General features: G+C 42.7%; 1 protein-coding gene across 1 annotated transcript in view; it reads right to left on the bottom strand.

The window, feature by feature from the left end:
* The window catches only part of GPLD1 (glycosylphosphatidylinositol specific phospholipase D1), a 172,542-nt gene that overhangs the window by 47,233 nt on the left and 99,125 nt on the right, over positions 1 to 26,184 (bottom strand). The window contains 5 exon segments of the mRNA XM_030185601.1: positions 7,244 to 7,420; positions 9,987 to 10,080; positions 10,813 to 10,915; positions 19,045 to 19,147; positions 19,150 to 19,188. Of these exon segments, the coding sequence (XP_030041461.1) occupies positions 7,244 to 7,420; positions 9,987 to 10,080; positions 10,813 to 10,915; positions 19,045 to 19,147; positions 19,150 to 19,188 (516 nt within the window).

Here is a 26,184-nt window from a genome sequence, read left to right as displayed (position 1 = left end):
ACATTCTCAGACATACATCACCTTCTCATTCACACAGCACATTTAATGCTATGCATATTGCTGCCTCCTTCCTCTCAACTCAACAGCACCATTTGGTGATGTAATGCACAAGGGAGACAAACACACACACACACACACCCTGATAGTTATATTATAACAAAAATTTATTTGCCCCCCATCCCCACCCCCACCCCTACAAAATAACCCCAACAATGCCCTCCTCCCCCCCACAACTCCCCACACACCCCAACAATTCCCTCCCCCACCCCCCACAGAACCCCCAACATTTCCCTCCCCCCACACACACAACCCCAACAATTCCCTCCCTCCCTCCCCCCACACACACAACACCAACAGGCCCCCCTATTTAAATTAAGGGCGGCCACGCCCTCTTAGTAAGGCCCTCTGTAGCAGGGCAATGAGCAGCCCCAGCAGTACCCTTAGTGGGCCCTGGAGCTGCTCATTGCCCTGCCGTAGGGCTGTCACCTCCTGCAGCAGCTGGTGCTGGCCAACTATAATCTGCTGCTGGCCATCTACCAGCTGCTGCAGGAGGCGCACTACAGTCGCTGGCCCAAAGGCTGGAGGTGGGCCAGGGGACATGGATGATGGCCCAGGGGATGGAGGTGGGCCAGGGGACACAGAAGCTGGCCCAGGGGATGGAGGTGGGCCAGGGGACACAGAAGCTGGCCCAGGGGATGGAGGTGGGCCAGGCGATGGCGCTGCAGGTGGGGAGGGAGAGCCCTCATAAGGAGCTGCAGGTGGGGAGGGGTCCTCACGAATGTCTATGATGAGGACTCCCTCCTCCGAGTCCTCCTCCTCCTCTTCTCCCTGGTGGGCCGCCTCCTGGCCTGGCTGCTGCTCCTCCTCCTCCTCCATGTGCCCCTCCTCCTGCTCCTCCTCCTCCTCCTGCTCCTCCTCCTCCTCCTGCTCCTCCTCCTCCTCCTCCTCCTCCTCCTCCTGGAGGTGGTGGCCCTCCTCATCTTCCCGCTCGGCTTCCTGCTGGTGGAGCCCTGTGTATGTAAAAGGAGTGTGATTGAGATCAGTGCATACAACATGGCTTGCATAGTGCAGTAGCTGGGTGGCGTGAGGCAGGGGATGGGGCAGGGTGTGGTAAGGCGTAGCCTATGCCCATGGGGAATGAGCTGCATCAGATGACATGACACAGAACCCTGGACCCTCCTCTGATACACACCACGCAGGACATGTTGCCATACCAAATTCATTGCTGACCAGCATGTTTGCATTGTGAGATGCAACGAGGGGTTGATGGGCAGTTGTTGTAGGAGTTATTGGGGGGGGGGGGGCAGTGGGAAGGGTGTTGAGCACAATTCTTTTATGTGAGTTAGGCCATAACATGCAGTAAAAGTAGGGCCTCAGGCAACTGTACCAGGACACACTAATCAGCCACCACAGTAAGGGGAATAGTAAAGTGTGGCATATCATCTCATTCATCTCGGGGGGGATGGTCGGACGTTGCAAGCACGCTCATGGGAGAACCCCTGCAACCTGCATCCTTGATCTGGGACAGATATGGTATTACTAGGTGGCTATTAGGCACATGGGAAGTGATATTGTACAACACATTTGCTTTATTCATAAAATGTATGTAGTAATCTGTACAGGTGTCCTGTTTTTCAAAATACTTACGGCGAGCCCTGAGGTGCCTTCGCACCGCCCGAATGACGTCGGGCCTCTCCCGCCTCACCCTGCGGAACCGCCTCCGCAGGGACTCGAGGTCCCGGTGGACTCCAAAGCGTCTGTAAGATATAAGTTTGGAGAGCAGGGGTCAGGGGTGTTGGTCCTTTTTGTCCCCTGCACACATTCATTTGCTATTCACATACCAGAGAGAGAGGGTCTACAGTGTTGGGGGGGGGGGGGGGCACCTCCATTGGTAGTGAATCATAGGAGCCACCTTTTTTCCATTTTGGGGGGTGGAACCCCCAGTGGAGATGACCCCTCCCTCCATACATATTTGATATTGGGGGGTGGGGTGGTGAAGCACCCACAGCAGCCACCGAGTTGGTTCCTATGCAGATGATGCCAGAGAGGTGGCCATGAGGCCAGACAGTACCGTTTGTATACATTATAATGTATGCTTGTTAAACTACTTTATATGTGTTATCATGACCATGTTATAAAGTATGGTATAGGTTTCATTGGTCTCATGCTTCCACTATTCAGAGGCTCCAAAGAGGGGTTGGAAAATGTGGCCTTCACATAACTAACGAAATTGTCACATAACACTAATAGAATAGTCACATACCTAACCTAACGAAATACATTCTTGTAGGGATGTGGGAATGGTGGTCGTTTCAATAACATACAAATTATTGGTGATTGTGCATGTTCCTATATTACTCATGATCCTTGCATGGACACTCCAGTTACTGCTGGTAACATTGATGACGGAGCTGTTATATGTGTAGGTACAGGAGGGGAGGGGGGTTGGGCCATAACCTTACCTCTCTAATCTTTCCCGGATGCGGGACCAGGCTCGCATGGCCTGCAGCCTGGGGGGCAGGTGGTGGTGCTGGATGAAAAGGCGATGGCGGTGCCTTAGGCAGAGCCGGACAAGCAGCAGGCTCTCCTCTTGTCCAAAATTTGGCTCCCTGCGTTGTGCCATTTTTCCACGTGTTGGAAAAGAAGTGCCTTATATAGACGACCTTGCGTGAGGGACGTCGTTTCATGCACAGCTCCATATATGGATGACCATTCCATATATGGCCCCTATCAGCACGTGGACGCCCTCGTAAGCATAGACGTCTTTGACGTGCACATGCCTGCAGGAGTGTGAAACGTGCCTTCTATAGATGAGTATGACGCACCCCACCCGACCCTTTTCACATATACACAATATACATTTACTGCATGTTCAGTAGGTGTACAGTGCATGCAGATCCGCACATTTAGATGGGCACATATGATGAATGTATGGGTGGAGCAGCATGATATGTCTGTAGTTGACACATATATGCGTTCCTCATATATTTCCGTACCTGGATGGCCTGAACAACATGTACTGTACTTGCGATACACCTATGTACATTATTTTACACACCACGTGATTTGGTCGTTTGCACCTGCAATAGTCGACCGTGTTAGGGCGCCCAATTTAGTCACGCTTATGCGCTCGTCATTTGATTGTTTTCTTACAGGGATAATCGATTGTCGAAAAACGCCCACACTATTTTTCCATTATACAGGTCTATTTTTGGACGTTATCGTAAGAACGCCCTAATTCGTACTTGGACGATCTTTCCATTTTGCCCCTCCATGTATTTTCGCTTCTAGCGCTAACTTTTTTTCAAAGTCCTTTTTTTGCCCTTCTTTTCTCCGCTTTGCATTTGGCTTGGCATTCCTTATGTTTTATCTTATTATTTTCAGTTGGTTCTCTTCTCCATTTTCTGAAGGATTGTTTTTTGGCTCTAATGGCTTCCTTTACCTTACTGTTTAGCCACGCCGGCTGACGTTTGGTCTTTTTCCCTCTTTTTCTAATACGCGGAATATATTTGTCCTGTACTTCTAGGATTGTGTTTTTGAACAGCATCCACGCCTGATGCAAGTTTTTTACCCTGTGAGCTGCTCCTTTTAGTCTTTTTTTCACCGTTTTTCTCATTTTATCGTAATCTCCTTTTCTAAAGTTAAACGCTAGTGTATTTGATTTCCTAGATTCTCAAGCTGTTTATAAACTCTTTCTTCCATAAACAGCGCAGTATCCACTTCATTCCCTTGGTAGCTGACCGCGGTCCTTCTCCAGGATTTTCCTCTGTGAACACTGAAGAGAAGTAATTGTTTTGCACATTTGTTTTATCTTCATCGCTCTCCACATAGCCATTCTCACTATCTTTCTGTCTCGCAATTCCATTCCTATCTTATCTCCTTTCTCCAATATATCTGAAAAAGGTCTTGTCACCTCTCTTTACATCTTTAGTTATTTTTTTTCTTCTGCTCGCTCTTTTGCTAGCCGTATTTCCCTTGTCGCTTCTTTGAGTTTAATCCGATAATCGTTTCTGTGATCCTCTTGTTGAGTTCTTTTGTATTTCTTGAACAAAGCCTCTTTTGCTCTTATTTTTTCAGCTACTTGTTTGGAGAACTACAGTGGTGGAAATAAGTATTTGATCCCTTGCTGATTTTGTAAGTTTGCCCACTGACAAAGACATGAGCAGCCCATAATTGAAGGGTAGGTTATTGGTAACAGTGAGAGACAGCACATCACAAATTAAATCCGGAAAATCACATTGTGGAAAGTATATGAATTTATTTGCATTCTGTAGAGGGAAATAAGTATTTGATCCCCCACCAACCAGTAAGAGATCTGGCCCCTACAGACCAGGTAGATGCTCCAAATCAACTCGTTACCTGCATGACAGACAGCTGTCGGCAATGGTCACCTGTATGAAAGACACCTGTCCACAGACTCAGTGAATCAGTCAGACTCTAACCTCTACAAAATGGCCAAGAGCAAGGAGCTGTCTAAGGATGTCAGGGACAAGATCATACACCTGCACAAGGCTGGAATGGGCTACAAAACCATCAGTAAGACGCTGGGCGAGAAGGAGACAACTGTTGGTGCCATAGTAAGAAAATGGAAGAAGTACAAAATGACTGTCAATCGACAAAGATCTGGGGCTCCACGCAAAATCTCACCTCGTGGGGTATCCTTGATCATGAGGAAGGTTAGAAATCAGCCTACAACTACAAGGGGGGAACTTGTCAATGATCTCAAGGCAGCTGGGACCACTGTCACCACGAAAACCATTGGTAACACATTACGACATAACGGATTGCAATCTTGCAGTGCCCGCAAGGTCCCCCTGCTTCGGAAGGCACATGTGACGGCCCGTCTGAAGTTTGCCAGTGAACACCTGGATGATGCCGAGAGTGATTGGGAGAAGGTGCTGTGGTCAGATGAGACAAAAATTGAGCTCTTTGGCATGAACTCAACTCGCCGTGTTTGGAGGAAGAGAAATGCTGCCTATGACCCAAAGAACACCGTCCCCACTGTCAAGCATGGAGGTGGAAATGTTATGTTTTGGGGGTGTTTCTCTGCTAAGGGCACAGGACTACTTCACCGCATCAATGGGAGAATGGATGGGGCCATGTACCGTACAATTCTGAGTGACAACCTCCTTCCCTCCGCCAGGGCCTTAAAAATGGGTCGTGGCTGGGTCTTCCAGCACGACAATGACCCAAAACATACAGCCAAGGCAACAAAGGAGTGGCTCAGGAAGAAGCACATTAGGGTCATGGAGTGGCCTAGCCAGTCACCAGACCTTAATCCCATTGAAAACTTATGGAGGGAGCTGAAGCTGCGAGTTGCCAAGCGACAGCCCAGAACTCTTAATGATTTAGAGATGATCTGCAAAGAGGAGTGGACCAAAATTCCTCCTGACATGTGTGCAAACCTCATCAACAACTACAGAAGACGTCTGACCGCTGTGCTTGCCAACAAGGGTTTTGCCACCAAGTATTAGGTCTTGTTTGCCAGAGGGATTAAATACTTATTTCCCTCTGCAGAATGCAAATAAATTCATATACTTTCCACAATGTGATTTTCCGGATTTAATTTGTGATGTGCTATCTCTCACTGTTACCAATAACCTACCCTTCAATTATGGGCTGCTCATGTCTTTGTCAGTGGGCAAACTTACAAAATCAGCAAGGGATCAAATACTTATTTCCACCACTGTATATAGGCTTCCTGCTTTTCTTGTTTTTCTTTACTTTCCTCGCATAAACATCAGTTGCCATATTTATAGCAGTCTTTAGCTTTGACCACTGATTTTCCACATCTCCTATGCCTTCCTACACTAAGTGCTCCTTCTTCAGGTATTCCCCCCATTTGATCAAAATCAGTACGTCTGAAAGCCAGTACTTTGAGTTTTCTGCGTCTGCACTCTGCCTTCTCCCTTCTCCCTTATATCAAACCATATGGTGTGATGATCACTATTATATAGGTGGGCACCCACCCGGATATTGGAAACACTTCCTCCATTCATGAGCACTAGATCCAGCATCGACCCTTCGCTCGTGGGTTCCGTCACCATTTGTCACCCATAAACTCCTCAATCTTGAACCATGAAAAAGGGGAAAGTGTTTAAATTGAGGTCAGGGCTGTGGCCTAACTGCATAGCCACTCACGAAAAAGTAAAGAAAACTTAAAAAATGCCACAAATGAACTGAAATATAACAGGAAAATACATGAAATAAAGAGAAAAAAAAGGAAAAATACCCTTATGAGAAGGCACTAGCTTGAATATGTAGCACAGCATGAGAAGAGAACACAAAATGCTTACTCACAGCTCTGCGGAAAAACGAAAACTGGAGGACTCGTGCTCCCACATCATGCGGGAAGGCACCAGCGCATGCGCAATGGGACGCTGCTAGAAAGTTCTACACTGTAAGCTAGTCAGCACCGGGCTCCATCGGGATGACATCACCCACGTGTGAGAATACGAAGGCCTAATTGTCCTTGGAGAATAATTTTGCCCCCCGACAGATGGATATTTTCAACACTTTTCTATAAATCTTTCCAACTTCCATCGAGTTGAAAAAAATAAAAAACAACCTTTGCTGACTGTTTTGATTAATTCATAACATAATAGCATAAGCATTGCCATACTGGGAAAGACCAAAGGTAGCCAATCCAGGAGCCAATCTAGGTCACAAGTACCTGGGACGATCTCAAAAGAGCAAAACAGATTTTATGTTGCTTATCCTGGAAATAAGCAGCGGAATTTTCCAAGTTCATCTTAATAATGGCTTATGGACTTTTCTTTTAGGAAATTGTCCAAACCATTTTTAAACCCTGCTAAGCTAACTGCTTTTACCACATTCTCTAGCAACAAGTTTCAGAGTTTAACTACACATTGAGTGAACTATTTTCTCCAATTTGTTTTAAATTCACTACTTAGAACTTTCATTGCGTGCCCCCTAGATCTTGTATTTTTGGAAAGAGTAAACAAGCGATTCACATCTACCTGTTCCACTCCACTCAGTATTTTTTAATCCTTTCTGTTAAACTTCATGCCTGTACACACTGGTGGTGTGTACCAGATGTATTTGCATACAGAAATGTGTTTTCCACTGTACGCGTTCATAAAATATCCTTAAATGATGAGAGAGAACCACTGTGCTATTCCTATGCCTTGAAACCTTAGCTATGCTGACTATTAGATCCATACAGTAAATACTGTCTGTACTGGAAATCTTTCCAGCATTACAGACATCCCTTTTTTCTTACCCAGTCCATCATTGTCGAGGTCACTTAGGTACACCTCTCCTCCAAAGCGAGAGAACCTCCTGTCACCCCTCAAAGTGCTATGAGCGGAGGGTGCTGCAGGTGACTCCAACTTATAGATGAACACTGCTCCAGCCTGGGGAAGTGTAATCGGCAGGAATGCTAATCTGCTAGTACTATCTGAAAAAAAAACAGTGCAAAATAATAAATATAAACTTTTATAATACATCAAGTTATTGCCTGCCTCATGCATTTCAATCTGTAGTGCTATACTGCAGCACTGCCAAAGATTCAGAAGGGGGAGGATTCCATACTGACCTTGATTTGTATCTTTTGTTATGTTTTTTTTACATGTCTCTATAGCAGTTACTATACTGTCACCAACCACATAACTGCTTTTGAACATCAGCCTGACAATGTCATTTCATGTCACAAAACCCTCATCAATTGTCAAATAAAACAGCAGACGTTATATTCTAACAGAACTATCAAACTATTATAGCTTTTGTTGTTTGAACTCATCACTTTAAGCATGTTTTATAAACATAAACCATGTTTCTCTTTTGGGCTTTCTGCCTGACAATCTGTCTCTTAGTTTGTGACACTAGCAATGGCTGGCAGGCAGAAAACCCAGAATATAAGCTGTGGTGAGGAAGCATGCCTGAAGCCAAAACACTGAAGCTGGTAGAGAGTCTAGGCTAGTTGAAGGAAAGGGAATTGTGCCCTGACTTAAAATGTAGAGCTGGCAGGAAGCTCAGGCCTTACCAGCTGAACAGGAGAAAGTGCACTGGTGGAGAAGTGAGGTCTGATGAGGACGGAAGGGGTAAATTGTGCCACACTCCAGCCACTCTTTCTCTCCCCTTTACATACAGCTCTCCATAAATACAACCACTCACACAGACTGCCAGCCATCTCCCCACTAGTACACACATGCACCCCTCAGTCCAGTGCAGCCCCAGTTCTACCCATGCACCCCTCCAGTCTGACTCAAGTAAGCATACACACGTAAAGGGCTAGATTCTATATATGACGCCTTAAAAACTGGCGCGGAATAAATTTCCGCCTAAACATATTCTATAAGCAGTGCCTAGATTTAGGCACGGTATACAGAATACACTTAGTTGATAGTCCAGCGCTTAAAACTACACGCATCTATTTACACCAAGGAAAACGTGGCATAAATACTGGTGCGTAGATTTAGGCGCAAAGGGGCATATTCTATAACAGTGTGCATACATTTTGGAAAGCCCACGAAACAGCCGTTTCTCCACCCATATCCACGCCCCTTTTTAGCTCCACACATTAGAATTTAGGCACAGTTCATTACAGAATGCGCTTAGCGAGTTATGTTCGTAAATTCTAATTATTGCCAATTAGTGCTCATTATTGCTTTTTAAGTGCTGTTAAAAATACTGATTGGCTTGTTAAGCCAATTAAGTTATGCGTGTTGTTATAGAATACACTTGGATTTCAGCGCAGAACGCTAGGTGCGATATATAGAATCTGGTGGAACATGAAATTCCATAACTAGGTGCTGACAGGTATGCATCCTTTTGTATGCATAAGTGCAGAGAAAAGTAGTAATTACACACATAACCACCTTAAAAACTATTCTATAAGGACAAATGTAAATGCTATATAGCACACAAAATTCAAGGGGGGCATGCAGGTGAGCAGGGCATACAAGGGTCTCCCAGTTACATGAGTAACTTACAGATACATGTGTCCTTGCTGCTTTTAGGTGCTCACAGTTACACCAGGTTATGGTTGGGGTAGCTGAATGTGCTTAAATATAAAGTGCACTGATGCCAGGCTACGCTAGTATTCTGTAATGGAATCTGGGTGCCCACAGGCCTTTATAGAATATGCTTTCACTGAGTGGCATCAGAGAACTTATAAGTGGGTGCCTCATTTTAGAACTGTCCCTCTACCCTCTGAAATGCATCACCCCCACATCCCTATTCTCCAACACTCATAGACCAACAGAAAGACACATACACATGCTAGTTCTAGAGTCACATACTAGGTAATTCTATACATGGTGTCTAGCGTTATGCGCTATTTCATTGCTAATATTTTGGCACGGAAAAGTGTTATAATGGAAGCAAGGCACCAAAATGGCCCCAAAGCAGCAGATCAGCGTGGAACTACACTTACGTGCCGTGTTATAGAATAACAGTAGAGAACATTGCAAATACAGACTGCAGTTTTCCAGCATTGCTTACTCTGGATCATCATCATTGTTTTCCATTCCAGTATTTAGACTCCTGATGTAGGCCTTCTGGCCGAAACACAATGTTGTGTCGAGTCAATATACTGTATAATAAAATTTAGTTCATCTTTACTAAGATCCAGTCTCTGGGATTCCTGGTTTTTTACCCACTCCTCTGCTGCTGTGTTATAGAATAGCACCTAAGTATTTCCACGCAGATCTGAAAAGGGGGCGTAATGATGAGAGGGAAATGGGCAAGTCAGAAGCGTTCCCTTAAAATGGGCACAGTGTTATAGAATTTGGGGGATTTGAGCCCGACTTGTGTGCCAGGATTTACCTCTGGTTTCAGTTGGTGTAAATCCTTGTGCCCAAAGGCTAGCGCATAGTCGAGTGCTATTCTATGAAAGGTTCCCAACCCGGAGCGCCCTTTATAGGATACTGTTCAGCGCCATAAACTGAATCTGGTCCAAAATGTGTTTATGCTTTCAATCAAAGTATTACAAAAGTAGTTTTAAAGCAATCAAAATGTCTTACCCTGTGTTGGTGCACCAGTCACCAGTACTTGGATTGGGACACCATCTACTGCCACCAGCCCACTTGCAATTGATGAGCCCAGCTTGCTTTGCTCCTGTTTGGTGGGGGGGGGGGGGGGGGGGGGGGGGGGGGAGGGGGAGGAGGAAAGAGCAAGAGAGAGAGAGAGAGATCTAGCACTGTAAATATCACAACAGAGAAAAGAATCATAGGTGTCAGAATGGGGGAGCCACAGGTGCCATGGCACCCCCAAAGTTTCCCTGTCCTTTCTTTTTCCCTGTGAGACATTTATTCTTTTACCTCGCTCTCCACGGGCAGTGACTCTATGAACTAAATCGGATGGATGGATGGCCAGGGGCCTTGAGCAGGGCCGGCTAGCTTCCATCCTGCTTGAAAGAGGAAGTTCAGAGGGGGGTGGGAGCCCGCAGACCTTGAGCACAGATGCTCAAGGCCCTGTGCTGGCCTTCCGCCCCAGGGGATTGAGGTAAAAGAATAAATGGCTCACAGTAGTAGCAGTAAGGAAAGAGAAATGCTGAAGACGGAGGAGGGGGGAGGGATGAAATGCTGACACCACAAATGGAGGCGGAGGCAGGGGCGGGGGGGGGGGGGGGGATAAGGGAAGGAGAGGTGTTGGATGCCATGGGAGGGGGACTATGGGATAGTACGGAATGCTTGGGATGGGACTGGAGCTTGGGAACCCACATTAAAAAAAAAAGTTACATTGCTCCTGAAATGAAAGTTCAAGAAATAAGAAAAGAATGCAATTCTACTAAAAGCACATTAGGCAATTCCAAATATGATGGTATGTGCAATACAAAGTCAGACTTACTTCCTCTCCTGATACAGTAAACTGACATTTTTTGCTTGGTGGGTAGTATCCATATATCATTCCTACACTCTGTTTTTTCTCAAATGAAAGTTTGCAGTCTGGGCTGAAAAGAGCAATGTTGTTTTCAGTAAAACGAATGCACTGTGGCTACATACATTCCACACACATTTCATACACTAGATCATTTTCATGAAGAAGGGGATTGGAACAATGTAGGATACAGCCCACCCCCTCCCAAAAAGTATCACTTCATTGAAAATGTGTTAATCTGATTTCTTAATCAGACGCCTCAGATATCAGATTTTTTTCTCATAAAATTATTTGTCAATATACAATATATTCAACATAAACCAACCCAATGCCTAACACCTAATGACATCAGGGCTTCTCCAGACACTCTCCCCTCTATACGAGGTCTCCAGGTGGAGGAACTATTACCACCTCCACCTCCAGCTCCTTTTTCTCCTTTCTAGGAAATAACTGTCCCACTCCAACAGGAGGTACTAGGGAATTAGGAACATTTTCCCCAGAAAAAGAAGTCTCCAGGGAAATACTCCACTGACCACTTTTCCCTCCCACAGTCACACTAGACAGCCCTTTTCCTTTAGGGTGACTGATTCCCAAAACAATCTTTTGGTCCTCTTTTCTGGTCAGTGATAAAAGGGTTCTTACTTTTCTAGTTCATCCCCTTTCTTTCTCCCTATGAGAAGGAAGGAAAACAGCCATGACTTCATTAAAGATTGGGGAAAAAACATATGCAAATTAGTTCAGGTTCCTGTACTTACTTCCCTTCTCCCCACCAAGGTCAGTCTAATTTTCCACACCTGATTCCTAGCAGGTTTTTGTTGGAATGTAATTGTATTTTTACATGCATTGCCTGTCACCTATTATTTCTCTGTGATTACTCTGTGACCTCTGATGTGAATTACTTAGAGAGGTCACACAGCTATGCAACTTCCTGTGGGGGTTAGATGCAGCAGATGCAGCACATGGAGCACATGGAGCTCATGATCTCTCCTAACCTGAGAGGATCTATGGTGGTGTGAGCATCCATTACCATCTAAGCACATGGAAGGAGCTGATAATACAAATGTATAGTAATATGTATATATAAGCCTGTCTGATTATAATCTAACTACAAACTGTGAGTAAACAGATGTTTTGTTACTTCAAGTTTAAAGTGACTCAGCAGTGAATTATTCAGGGGTGAATGAGAGAGAGATGAAGAAAGAAATTAACATTTCTAAAGCTGAAGCTGTGTGTACTAAAATCTGCTAATTATTTACTACAAATAATCCAACAAAAGGGTTATGGGCCCAGGGTCCAGGAATTGAAAAAGAAGAGAAATATTACCAGGCAGAAAAAAAGGCCACATTTTTCTCTTAAGTTTTAAAGGAAAGATTCAGTCTGTCTCTCTCTCCCCCCACACAGCAGACAGAAGGCTAAGAAAATGGCTGAGGGAAGAAATTCACCATTGTTCTATTCTCTCAAGGTGCCTAAATTAACTGAGTTTAATTATCGGCAGTGGGAATTAAGATTCATATGTCTCCTTCGAGCAAAAAGATTAAATATATGCTTAGATCAAGACAGAACAGCTGAAAATATGGCTGAATGGGACAATGCAAACTATTATGTGAAGTGCATGCTTTTGGAAGCTCTCTCAGAGAAACAAGCCATATTAGTGGAGGGAAAAGATACACCAAAGGACATTTTATATAAACTGAGAACTATGTATGCAACTACATATGCAAAGCAGCAACCAATTTGGCTGGCAGAGTTGAATGAAACCAAATTAAGGGATAAAAGTAAATGTAATGATCACATTATGCATCTTATGTCTTCATTTCAAAAGCTAGAACTTTCTGGAATTCCCATGTGTGATGCATTGAAAAGAGCATTTCTTTTTACCTCACTATCAAAGAAGTTTGATGTTTTTAGGTCTGTAAATGAGGCCATTGAAGGGCAATCTTTTGAACAGACAACATCAAAACTAAGGCAGGAATGCATAATAAATGATTCTGAGGAGATGTGTTCTCAAAGTCAGTCAGAGAGAAATGAAACAAATTTCTTGGCAAAGAACAGAGGAAGGCGGAGCTATGGGAAAACTCCACCCAAGGGCAAGCTGATTTGCTACTCATGTGGAAAGGAGGGACATGTATCTAAATGGTGTAAGGAAACACAAAACACTCCCTCTAGCTCACCTAAGCCAATGGAACTAAAGAATTTTCAAACCAGGAAATGTATGAAGGACAAAGATAAACACAAGGGCTTTCTAATGGCAGAAAAATCTTTGACTATGGTAAATAATAATTCAAATGAAAGTACTTGGATTTTGGATTCAGGGAGCACATGCCATTTAACCAATTGTAAGGATTTCTTTCAGGAAATGTGTCCAGAGGAAGGTATTCTTAAAACTGCAAACGCAGGGACTGCTAAGATCCAAGCAAAAGGTATTGGATTCTTAAAATGCAAAGTGTCTAATGAAGTTAAAGAAATTCCTGTAAGTGATGTCTTGTATATTCCCCAAGCAGTTTGCAATATGCTTAGTGTATCTACATTAGATAAGAAGGGATTTGTGATTCATTTTGAAAACAGTAAGTGCACAATCTCTAAAAATGATGAAGTGTATGCTGAAGCTTTTATGCATAATGATGTTTATAAACTGAGCATTTCAGGTGAAGCCTCACATATGGTGCAAGTAAGGAAGAATGATGGTAAATGTAGTCTGGAAATCTGGCACCGCCGCCTGGGACATCGTGATTCTAAGGTGATCCAGGATCTTTACAGTAAGCAACTGGCCACCGGCATTCAGATAAGTGCAGATGCTGGTAATATGGAGAAATGCATAGACTGTGTTACTCAAAAAGGTGTGAGACCCTAATTTCCTGCATACACAGGAAATAGGAGTAATAAAGTGCTGGACTTAATACACAGTGACTTATGTGGACCGTTTAATATCCCATCATTGGGAAACAACAGATTTGTGCTAATATTCTTGGATGATTTCTCTAGATATTGTGTGGCCTATTTGCTGAAAGAGAAAAGTCAAGTCACAGACATGCTGAAGAAATACGTAGCCATGGTGAGCAATAAATTTGAAAGAAAACCAAAGGTTCTTCAGACCGACAATGGTGGTGAGTTCACTTCACAAAGCATGCGCACATTTCTAGAACAAGAAGGCATTCAGCATATCACAACAGTAGCTTATACACCAGAGCAAAATTCTGTTGCAGAGAGAAAATTTAGGTCACTTGTGGAAATGACCAGATGTATGCTGTCAGATAGCAATCTCCCTAAAAGACTATGGGGGGAAGCCATTCTCACAGCAGTGTACCTACAAAACAGAATGCCAACTAAAGGCGCTGAGCGCACACCACATGAGACATGGCATGGTAGGAAGCCAAACCTGTCACACATAAGAACATTTGGAAGTACAGCATATGCTCATGTACCAAAGCAAAGAAGGCATAAGCTGGATTCCACAACAGAAAGGGGCATTTTAGTTGGCTATGCTCCAGGACACAAAGGATATAGAATTTTGAATCTGAAAACTGGCATTGTTGGCATAAGACATGTTACATATTTTGATGAAAACAAAAGGGTTGATAAAGGCTGGATTATCCCAGATGAGCCTTATCATCCAGAATATGAAACTAGAACCATAATAGACATGCCAGTGTATATAAATGCCATACCAAGGCAGATGTCTGAAAGCAACTCACCTGTATCTAACGAGGAACAGGCAGAGGAAGCAGACACAGAAAGGATCATTGAAGAGGACAGTACAGTTGGAGAAGGGGAATCAATTGGAGAAGAACTCTCAGATTTAGAGGATGCGGAAAGGTCAGACCAACCTGTTGTCAGACGCTCATCCAGGGAAAACAAAGGTGTTCCACCCCTAAGACTGTCTTACCTAACAAAGTCAGCAGAAGCTCAAGAGCCCTTAACATGGGATGAGATTGAGAAAATGCCAGCAGAAGAAGCTGCTGAATGGCATAAAGCTGCACAAGAAGAAATTGATGCATTGGATAAAAATAATACTTGGATTCTTACAAAATTACCTCCTGGCAAGAAAGCTATAGGATGCAAATGGGTATTCAAGTTAAAAAGGAATGCACAAGGAAAAGTGGAAAGGTATAAAGCCAGATTAGTGGCAAAGGGATATCTTCAAAAATATGGAGAAGATTTTGATGAAGTGTTTGCACCTGTAGTGAAACACACGACAATAAGAACACTTCTGAGCATTGCAGTCTCAAAAGGCATGCAAGTCAACCACATTGATGTGAAAACAGCGTTTCTTCATGGAGAAATAACTGAAGACTTGTACATGGAACAACCAACAGGTTTCATAAATACAAAACAAAGACAGCTAGTGTGTAAATTAAACAAAGGTCTTTATGGATTAAAGCAAAGTGCAAAATGTTGGAATGAAAAATTGCATGAAATATTGACAAATTTAGGATTTAAGCAAGGTGAAGCAGATAAATGTTTGTACACTAGGTGCACAAATGGACAATATGCATACATTTTAGCTTTTGTTGATGATCTGCTCATTGCAAGCAAAAGTGAGCAAGAGTACAAGGACATTGTAAAGTGTTTAAACCTCAATGTTGAGATAAAAGAACTTGGTAATGTGTCATACTATCTTGGTATAGAAATTGAGAAACAAAATGATGGTTCTTATCTTCTAAGCCAGAAGCAGAAAATAAATGAGCTTATTGAAAGTTTAGGTATGCAAGATGCCCAAGTTGTAAGCACTCCCATGATCACTGATTTTCTGAAGGATGAAACAGTAAGAGAACCTTTACCAGATAACATCCAATATAGATCAGCCATAGGTAAGCTTTTATATCTAGCTACCACATACAGGGCTGATATAGCAAATGCAGTAGGAATTTTGAGCAGAAGGGTCAGCTCACCTACCAAATCAGATTGGACTGCAGTTAAAAGGATGGTAAGGTATTTAAAGGGTACCATTGATTGTAAATTAAAGGTTTCAGCCAATAGTAATCCAAAACTAATATGTTACTGTGATTCAGATTGGGCAGGGGATCATTCTGATTATAAATCCACAAGTGGATATGTGTTTATGTATGGAAATGTACAAATTTCATGGGCCAGTCATAAACAAAGTATTGTGAGTTTGTCTTCTACAGAAGCTGAATATGTGGCCGTATCGGAAGCGTGCAGAGAACTGATGTGGATTGAAAAACTTTTGCTGGATTTTGGAATAGCTGAAAAGAGACCAATCCAGATAATGGAAGATAATCAGAGCTGCATCCGACTGTCACAGAATGACAAGGTTCAGTCACGCACCAAGCACATCGCAACGAAATACCACAACGTGCGAGAGTTGGCGAAAGAAGGGGTCATCAGTCTACACTATTGTCACACCAGTGAGATGACAGCTGACATCATGACCAAACCGTTACCCAGAGAACGTTTTGTGAATCTGCGTATAAAGCTTGGACTTTGTATGAATAAATAATTGCATGACAGTTATGCATGAGAAGGGGTTTGTTGGAATGTAATTGTATTTTTACATGCATTGCCTGTCACCTATTATTTCTCTGTGATTACTCTGTGACCTCTGATGTGAATTACTTAGAGAGGTCACACAGCTATGCAACTTCCTGTGGGGGTTAGATGCAGCAGATGCAGCACATGGAGCACATGGAGCTCATGATCTCTCCTAACCTGAGAGGATCTATGGTGGTGTGAGCATCCATTACCATCTAAGCACATGGAAGGAGCTGATAATACAAATGTATAGTAATATGTATATATAAGCCTGTCTGATTATAATCTAACTACAAACTGTGAGTAAACAGATGTTTTGTTACTTCAAGTTTAAAGTGACTCAGCAGTGAATTATTCAGGGGTGAATGAGAGAGAGATGAAGAAAGAAATTAACATTTCTAAAGCTGAAGCTGTGTGTACTAAAATCTGCTAATTATTTACTACAAATAATCCAACAGTTTTTAAATAGTCATTCAACAGTTTTGGTTTAAAAAAAATCATAAAACTTCTTGTGAGATTCCCTAATGTATTCATAATAGTCCAGAGATTTTCAGTAACAAAAAAACAAAACAAAACACCACACATTAGGTAGCAAGCTTTCTCAGTTTTTTTAATCTTAACAAAAATGTTAACAAGAAAAAGAGTTTCAGCCCTTTCCCGTAGTAGGCCTAGGGTTCAAACTCTGGCAGATCCCAAATCCTTTACTCCCAATCCAGCTGGCTTATGCTGCATTGAGTCCCGCCCCATTCTGCCAGCAAACCAAAAACTACAAAACTGTAACTTATTTCTTCATAGGTTATGCACTCAGTTTCTTTCTTTGAAGCACTGCTTAACGCTACCTTTATGGGTGGTTAAATGTATTGAACCTCCATCTCCTCCTCTGGGGCTTGGGCATCTGGTACACCTTCCTCATAGCCTTGCACCTCCTCTGCTCAGATACTCCTCGACCTCCATGGGCTTGCTCATTCCTCCTCCCTCCCTTGTTTCAATGTGAGCTTTCATACATCCCCGCTCCTCCCCAGGAAGCCTTTCCCCCACTGGGCGGTACCACCAGAGCTTTTCTGGATTACTCTTCCCCATTCTGTCATCCTACCCTTCTCTCGGCTTAAGTGAGTCCCAGTACCCTCTACTGGGGGAAGCCTTAATTGCACTGAATTTTCTACACTTATCTTTCTCCCCTGAAATAAGAGGGAAAGGGGGTGGGCCTAGGGAGGGCGATACTGAAAATTTATTAAATTTTAGGGAACAACGTTGGATATATATTTTGAATACTTTGTCCCCACATGGTTTAAATAATAAGTTAGATTGGGCCTCGTTAATGCTATTGATAGAGTATGGTTCTGGTTGGCTCAGTGGGTACTTGGATGACAAGTATGCTTTATTTTATGAGCTTCCACCTCACCACCATTTTACTAAGGCTGAAACAGATATGGTGTGCGTGTGTTGGAAAGTGAGTATAGTGATTCAGTGGAGCAATCTCATGTATTAGGTGTTCTACATCATATTCATTTGGTTTAATTGATGTTTTAGCAGACCAAACCCTGATACAGCTAATGCGAAATATGCTGAATGTCGACTGGCAGTCCTACACCAAGAGAATATACATGCTAAAGCTAAGTAGTACTAAGCTTGTGTTTTAAGTATAATCATAAAAATTAGAAAAAAAGATTAAAAGTTTTGACACAGATATATCACAGAAAACTTTAAATAATATTGCAGACCGATGAGGAGGCAGGCGAGTCAAGGGTTGAGTTGCCCTTGTGAAACAAGTCGCCGCTGAGGTCTTCTACAAAACCTACATGAACCTGCTTGTTTTACAAATATTTAAATCCTTATAAGCTACAGTTAAGCTTTGGGTTGGTCTATGTTGATTGTATGACTGCCCCACCTTAAAGAAAATTTTGGTCAAATAATGACGACTATACAATATTTTTTTATTTTTATTTTTATTACATTTGTACCCCGCGCTTTCCCACTCATGGCAGGCTCAATGTGGCTTACATGGGGCAATGGAGGGTTAAATGACTTGCCCAGAGTCACAAGGAGCTGCCTGTGCCTGAAGTGGGAATCGAACTCAGTTCCTCAGGACCAAAGTCCACCACCCTAACCACTAGGCCACTCCTCCATATTGGAAGAGGGTACTTTAAGGCAGGAGCGTAGCCAGACATTGGCGGGAGGGGGGTCCAGAGCCTGAGGTGAGGGGGCACATTTTAGCCCCTCCCCCCGCTATTGCCGACACCCCCCGCCGCCGCCAGCACCACCTCCAACAACTTTGACCCGCCCACCCGCCATCGCCTACCTTTGCTGGCGGGGGACCCCAACCCCTACCAGCTGAAGTCTTCTTCCTTTCTTTGGTTTCTGAGTCTGATGTCCTGCACGTACAACGTACAGGACGTCAGACTCACAGAAACAAAACGAAGTCTTGCGAGAAACCAAACAAAGGAAGAAGACTTCGGCTGGCGGGGGTTGGGGTCCCCCTGCAGCAAAGGTAGCAGACGGGGATGGCGGGTTGGCGGCGGGAGGGGGGTTGAGAGGGTTGAGAGGGTCGTCGGCAGGGGGGTCCAGGGCCAAATCTATGGGGCCCAGGCCCCCATGGCCCCATAGTAGCTACGCCATTGCTTTAAGGAAATCCAGCGGGCAGGCTCAGATGATGAATATACAGTATTCTTATTAACAATTGTGTCTCTTTCTGTTTCTTTCTCCTGAACATACCTGACACAAGCCCTTGTCCAGGTGGGGCTCCCTATCAGCACCAGGGTTCTTTTCTGGACTCTGTGGCTGTGCAGTGAATATCCAAACCAGCCGTAATCCTGCTTCCCTTTACCAACCAGTCTGCTTCCTCCACTGGCAGCAGTCCTGCAAGAGTGAACTTAACTCTTAGGAAATGGATAGGGAGGATAAGAAAAAAGAGTTGCTCTTTAAGCCAGTGATTCCCAAACCTATCCTGGGGGAACCTCAGCCAGTTTTCAGGATATCCACAATGAATATTGTTGAAATCGATTTGCATACACTGCTTCCTTGGTATGCAAATCTATCATATGTATATTCATTGTGAATATCCTGAAAACCTGACTGGCTGGGGCTCCCACAGGACAGGTTTGGGAATCACTGCTGTAAGCAATAAAGCAGGCAGTTTGCATGTTGCAGAACAAATTCTCTCTCACAATCCAGGTTTGTGTGCCGTGTATAAAAATGATAAGTGTTACTATTGTGCGTGGTCTAAAAGAAAGTAATAACAAGTGGTCTGTACAATCCAGGAAATCTGACAAAATCAGTCATACTGGTGAATCAATTATGTGTCTACTATTTCTGGGTTGGTCTTTTCAAAGAAAAAATATATTAAAACAGCCTTCAAATGTTTTTATTTTGTTCAAATGATCAGGTAGGAAGGAACTCCCAGTGGCGATGTAGCAATACAAGTTCTATAATGGTCTTGAGACAAATTTTGCCAAAAGATAGCACTCTGTGATAGATAGCATATAATCTGGGGGTGGGAATGTTATGTATAAATGAGGATGGGTACTTTGTTGAGGGGAGACATCAAAATCAATATCAAATTTATTCTTATAAACTGCAAAACTCCCCTTTTCAGGGTTCAGGGTGGTTTACAATTCAACAAAAATCTAGACCAACAGCTTACAATAGCAAACTGAAATACATAATACTACAATACAACATAACAATACAATAAAATCATACATCAATATACATTAAAATCATATATATCTAACAAACAAATCTTCAGGAAATAGATAAGTTTTTAACTTCTTTCTAAACATTCTTATAACAGATAGAAATGAATTCCACAATGACAATCCCTTAACTAAAAATATGGCATTAGCAATTTTAGGGTCTTGTTTACTAAGCTGCACTATAGGCGTGCTAGTGTTTTTAGCATGCGCTAAAAATTAGTGCATGCTAACACTAGAGACACCCATATATTCCTATGGGTGTCTCTAGCGTTAGCGCATGCTAAAAATGCTAGAGCAAATAGTAAACAGAGCCCTTAGATAATCGCACTCTTAATAAAAGGAGGACACTGAATAATTTTGCAGTCTAGCTGACACTCCAAATAAAGAAACAGAAGCCATGTTAACCAGTAAATCCGAGTAAGACCATACATAATCTGATAAAGCAGACAGGCTGTCTTAAATAAAATCCTTTCATTGATGGGAAGCCAATGCAATTTGCAAATGAATTCCGAAACACTACTATATTTGTTAAGTCTAAAAATTACTCTCACTGACATGTTCTGAATAAGAAGTATCTTTTTGACATATTTAGAAAATAAACCCAGAAAAAGAATGTTACAATAATCTAATTGAGGTGAAATCAACACTTGAACCATCAATGCAGAAGCCTGATGATGAAAAAAAGTCTATTTATTTATTTATTGCATTTATAACCCGCCTGTCTAAACGGCTAGGTGAGGTACAGTAAAACATTCATTACAAAAACACAAACAATACACAATCTTACAAATCACAAACTCTAAAAACTCAGAACCCCCATCAGCCAAATGCCTTAGAAAATAGCCAGGTTTTTAGCAATTTCTAGAACTGGGGAGCAGATGCCGACTGGCACATAACCTATGGTAACAAATTCCACAAATGAGGATTAGCAATAAAAAAAAACTTGACTATGAATTTCCTCCAAACATACCAGATGAAAAGATGGAATGACCAATAAATTCTGGTTTGGACCCCGTAATGCCCGAGAAGGACAATAAGACTGCAAACTGCGCACTAAGGCCTCAGGAGCAAAACCCTGCCATGCTCGAAACACCAATAACAAAAGTTTAAATTCAATACGCTGTGCCACAGACAATCAATGCAAAAACCTCAACTGAGGTGTAATATGTGCCTCTCGACCCAAACTCAAAAGAACCCGTGCAGCAGAGTTCTGTGCAGCCTGCAAGGCCCACAAAGTTGTACGCGGCAAACCGCACAACAAAGTATTACAATAATCAAAAGGTGACGGTGACCCATAACCCTGCAGCACAGTATGAAAATTCTCCACAGAAAATAATGTCCAAAGTCTAGATATCATCCGCAGTTTAAAGAAAATAACCATAACCATAGCAGCCACATGTGGTCTAAAAGACAGCCTCATGTCCAAAACCACCCCTAGACTACAAAAACAGAATCTAACTCAAATCCAGAAACAGGACATGATTCTCCTAAATGGGACAACCACAAAATTTGCATCTTCGCTAAGTTCAATGAAAGACCATTTGCATGCATCCAAAGTTGAACTCTCTGAAAGGAAGTCTTCACCAATGCAATAACATCATCTTTCTCAGAAGGAACTGGAAAAGAAATCATCCGCATAAAGATGATAACTAACTCCCAGATCAACTGGCACCTGACACACAGGATGCATATACAAATTAAACAAAATTGCTGATAAACATGAGCCTTGTGGCATTCCAGAAATCACAGGTACCCACCGTGAAACAGAAGTATGCTGAGCCACCTGAAAAAAAAAGCCTGTCAAAAAGGACCAAAACAAGTCCAGAACCTTACCTGCTATCCCAAAAGAACGAAGACTTTCTAACAGCATAGCATGATTGACCGTATCAAAAGCAGCTGCAACATCCAATGATATCAACAAATACTGCTGCCCCTGCTCAAAACCAAGATGAATTTCATCAGTTATTGTAAGAAGTAAAGTTTTCGTGTTATGCTTAGATTGAAAGCCAAACTGGCATGAATCCAACAAAGACCGTTGCGCTACAAAATCATTGAGCTTAAATAATACAATCTTCTCTAGCACCTTCGCAAGAAAACTCAAAATTAGAAATAGATGTAACTGCTGTAATTTAAAAAGAGTTTTCTGCCATAATTGGTTCACATAAGGTTCATAAGACAAGGAGGAATCAACTACTACACCAAGGACTCTTGATTCTGATTCTACTGGAAAAACTTTATCTGTAAACAATGTAAGAGATGAAGGAATGTCAACTCCAGAATTACCAAACCACAGAATTTTGGTTTTACTGGGATTTAACTTCAGTTTATCAACCTATGCTCAATCCTCCACTGCCTTGATTCAGTCATTTTAACCAGATGGTGCATCTTCTGCACAAGTCAAACAAAAAGAGGAGGAAAAACCTCACGTAGATGTGAGCAGCAGACAAAAAAGTGAGGTAGATCCAAGGAAGATATCAAGAAGTCCTTATTTGTAAATAGCAGAAAAATGACCTAACACTGCCATGTTTCGGCACAAAGGCCTGCCTCTGGGGGTCAGGTAAATCTCTTATGGCGAAAAAGCTTAACAAAAGAGTGAGGTCAAAGTCCAGGCTGTTGAGTTTCTGTGATATCCGCAGTAGTGCAAAAACGCTGAGCTGCAACAGATGTCTGACCGGTGAGTGTCAGCGACATGAATTGTGCAAAAAATGCACATCTTCTGCACAGACAGGATTTGCATGCCAGAAAAAGTCAAATACAAATAATTTGGACCTAGCTCACACCTTCTACATATCCCACAAATAAAGAATTTATTTGTCAAAAAAGTCTGGCCAATCTTTGAAGCTGATTCAAGCTTTTCCAGTGGATAAAGTCCCAACTCCATGTCACAAACCTCTCTCACTATAATCCAATCATGTAGGCTGCCCAGCGACAGATGAACGTTAATTTTGTATCAGATGTCAAGGTAGTAAGACAGACATTAAGGAAAGGATAAAGAGGCTAGGGTACTTCAGCTTAGAGAAGAGATGGCTGAGGGGAAATATGACAAAGGTCTATTAAATACTGAGTGGAGTGGAACTGGTAAAGATGAATCGCGTATTTACTCTTTCCAAAAATACTAAGTCTAGAGGGCACGCAATGAAGCTACTAAGTAATAAAATTTAAGACAAACTGAAGAAAATAAAAATCTATTTTTTTTAGTGCATCACTTAACCTTCCATTGCTTCAGATACAAACTTAGGGGTCCTTTATCAAGCTGCAGTAAACACTGCATGTGCCATCTTTATATTTTGCAAGGTATAGGAGGAAATGCATCTCTTTCTATTTCTTTCGTGTTGACATGCAACGTGTTTATGTTTATCATTTTTGGTCAGCTATTATGTATTTGGCATTTGTGTTCTGTGTGTGTGACTGAGGTGTTCTGTTAGCATGAATTTCTATGTAGCATTCTGTAGTAATTTGGTTTGTTCAGTTTTCCCGATAATGGAGGGCAATATTTGTGAGGGGGGAGGGGAGACAGAGGTTTTGTTGATCCTTGTACTGTACTGTTTGTGATTTATAAAACGACAGCTGTAAGGCATATTGTTTCTTTTTATGCTTTAATAAAATGATTTAAATATAAAATCATAACTGTTTGAGGCTTGTGAGGATGGGATCAGACAGAGCTCGCGAACACGGGGCAGCACTCACAGGGATGGAGATAGTGCTCACAGGGACAAGGACAGAGCTTGCAGGGATGGGGAAAAACTACATAATACCCACTTCAATTACCATTCATAACTGCTGTTGATCCAAATATGGCCTAATAAATCTAACATGTCGAAGTTTACCAAAAGTCTTCTTCATAGTCAAATGGGAATCTATAAGAAACCCCAGCAGCTTGATCTCTTCATTCAAAGTGATCATAGAACAAGCAATATTTGGAGAAATTATGGGACTTAATTGATTCTTTGCCCCCACCCACAAGATTTTTTTAAAATTCAGATTCAGCCCTCTACCACTCATCCAATAAAGTACCTCATCCATCACTTTATAGGTAGATTCTACAGATATTTTACATGGAGAAAAAAACAATATCCTCAGCGTAAGAGTAGTACATTACCTTATATCGCTGTAATATTATACCCAAAGAACGGAGAAATACATTAAAGAAAATTGACGAAAGAGGAGAGCCTTGTGGAACCCTACAAAATAGATGCCGGGAGCAGGAAAATTTATCCTGCCACATTACTTTCATTTTCCAAAGCTAAAGAAAATCTGCACACCAACTGAGAACTTGGCTAGCAGTCCCCAAGGAGCTGAATTCTGTAAGCAGAATATCATGATTCACCAGGTCAAATGTTCATGTTTAGATTGATTATGAAAATGTAATATACTACCTGGCTTTACAGGTCACAGCGGTTAACAAATAAAATTATAAATTAAAAGAAAGGAACGCCAGTCTTATAGACAGGAATGGCCTAACCACATTCTCTCACGATACACACAACCAGAATATTAACAAAAATGTGCTGTCTTACCATTAACTAATAAATCCTAAATTCCTCTTGTCCAATAAAAATGAAAGCATGCCTGAAATAATAAATGCAGCCGTACGACCCAGTTGCATCACAAAGCCCTTTTGTCACTTATCTAAGTGGATTGCTAATTCCTGTAAAAGGGTAGCCAAAAGAGGACCGTGCCCCGATGATCAATTCCCCACGCTGTTCAGAAACAGCGCCCTATAAACAGTGCTGGAACAGCACATGGAATTAACTTCCCAATGTGCAACACTAATAACATGCAAATTTAAACATGATATTAGCGTTGATCATCCTGGGAAAGTATGGGAGGATTGTGCCTGAGCAGACTGTCAAAACCCCGGAACTGTCAAACAAAGGGGCTGGAGGTCCATAGGATTCATGGACCCATCTCCCAAAACAAGGCCCTGATGGCCTAGTGCCCCTCCCCACGCACCCACACCCCTCCCACCACGAGGACACATGGGGCTGGAGGTCTGGTGACCTCTGGCCTCTCGCCCCCCACCCCCCCATGACACGAGAGCACTAACTCCTCAACATACAAAAAAATATAGCTGGTGACCCAACTGGGCTGCTGATGCAATGAACCCCCCAACCTCCCTGGTGGTCTAATAGTAAATCCTCCCCCTCCCCGTACCTCTTGTTGGAGGAGGGAGCAACACTCCCTACTCTTTCAGCCAGCGCCGCCTACAAAATGGTGGTGCCCTGCATGGTACATCCTGGGATGCACTGCGTGGGGCTTCCCTACCATGCGCAGCTCTCTCATGAATATTCATTGTGGATATCCTGAAAAGTTGGGGTGCCTCCAGGACCAGGTTTGGGAACCACTATGCTATTATAATAAATTCAAATTAAATTAGCGCTTGGGCAGTGCGTGCCAATGCCAAATTTACCGTGGGAAGCCTGAGCGCACTCTGCAGTAAGGCATTTTAAGCTGTGGTAAGCAGTGCTTACTGCAGCTTGGTAAAAGGACCTCTAAGTTTGTATCTGAGGCAATGGAGGGTTAAGTGACTAGCCCAAATCACAAGGAACTGCAGTGGGGTTTGAACCGGACTTTCCTGGTTGTCACCCTGCTGCTCTAACCACCAGGCTACTCCTGTACTCCACACTTATGAGCACACGTGGAGTGTAAATGTAAGTACCCTGTTACAGAATTGCCCTTCTAGCACTACCAGAGAAGTACATGTATTTGTTGGGATGTCCATCAGAATACTGTACCCTTAAGCTGAGCAGGAGACCTACACCTATATTCCTGCCAGTAGGTGGTGCTGTCTCACTACACATTTTCAATAGTGAGGGACAGGAAAGTTCTGCAGGACTCCAGGGAACCTGGTTGTCCCTGGCAATTGATAACACAATATTGAAGCAACCCTCCACCCCCACCCAACACACACTGGCAGCAATGCAGATGGAGGACTTTCGTTCAGCTTAATGTAATAATTAAAAATAAAAGAGCAATATCAACGCGGAGCTTTGCATATATGAGTAGCGCTACTTACATATATAATTGGCAACTTGGCTGCTTATGCATATATGGGCTACAGCTCTCCAGGCTCAAGGGCACTGAGGGTCAAACATTAGCTGTATTTTCAGGAGGAGGTGCTCACTTCCACCTCTAAGATGAGTTCCAAGAGTGACCCAAT

Source organism: Microcaecilia unicolor, chromosome 1 (genome assembly GCF_901765095.1).
Source record: "Microcaecilia unicolor chromosome 1, aMicUni1.1, whole genome shotgun sequence".
Classification (NCBI taxonomy): domain Eukaryota; kingdom Metazoa; phylum Chordata; class Amphibia; order Gymnophiona; family Siphonopidae; genus Microcaecilia; species Microcaecilia unicolor.
This window is presented reverse-complemented; position numbering and strand designations above follow the sequence as displayed.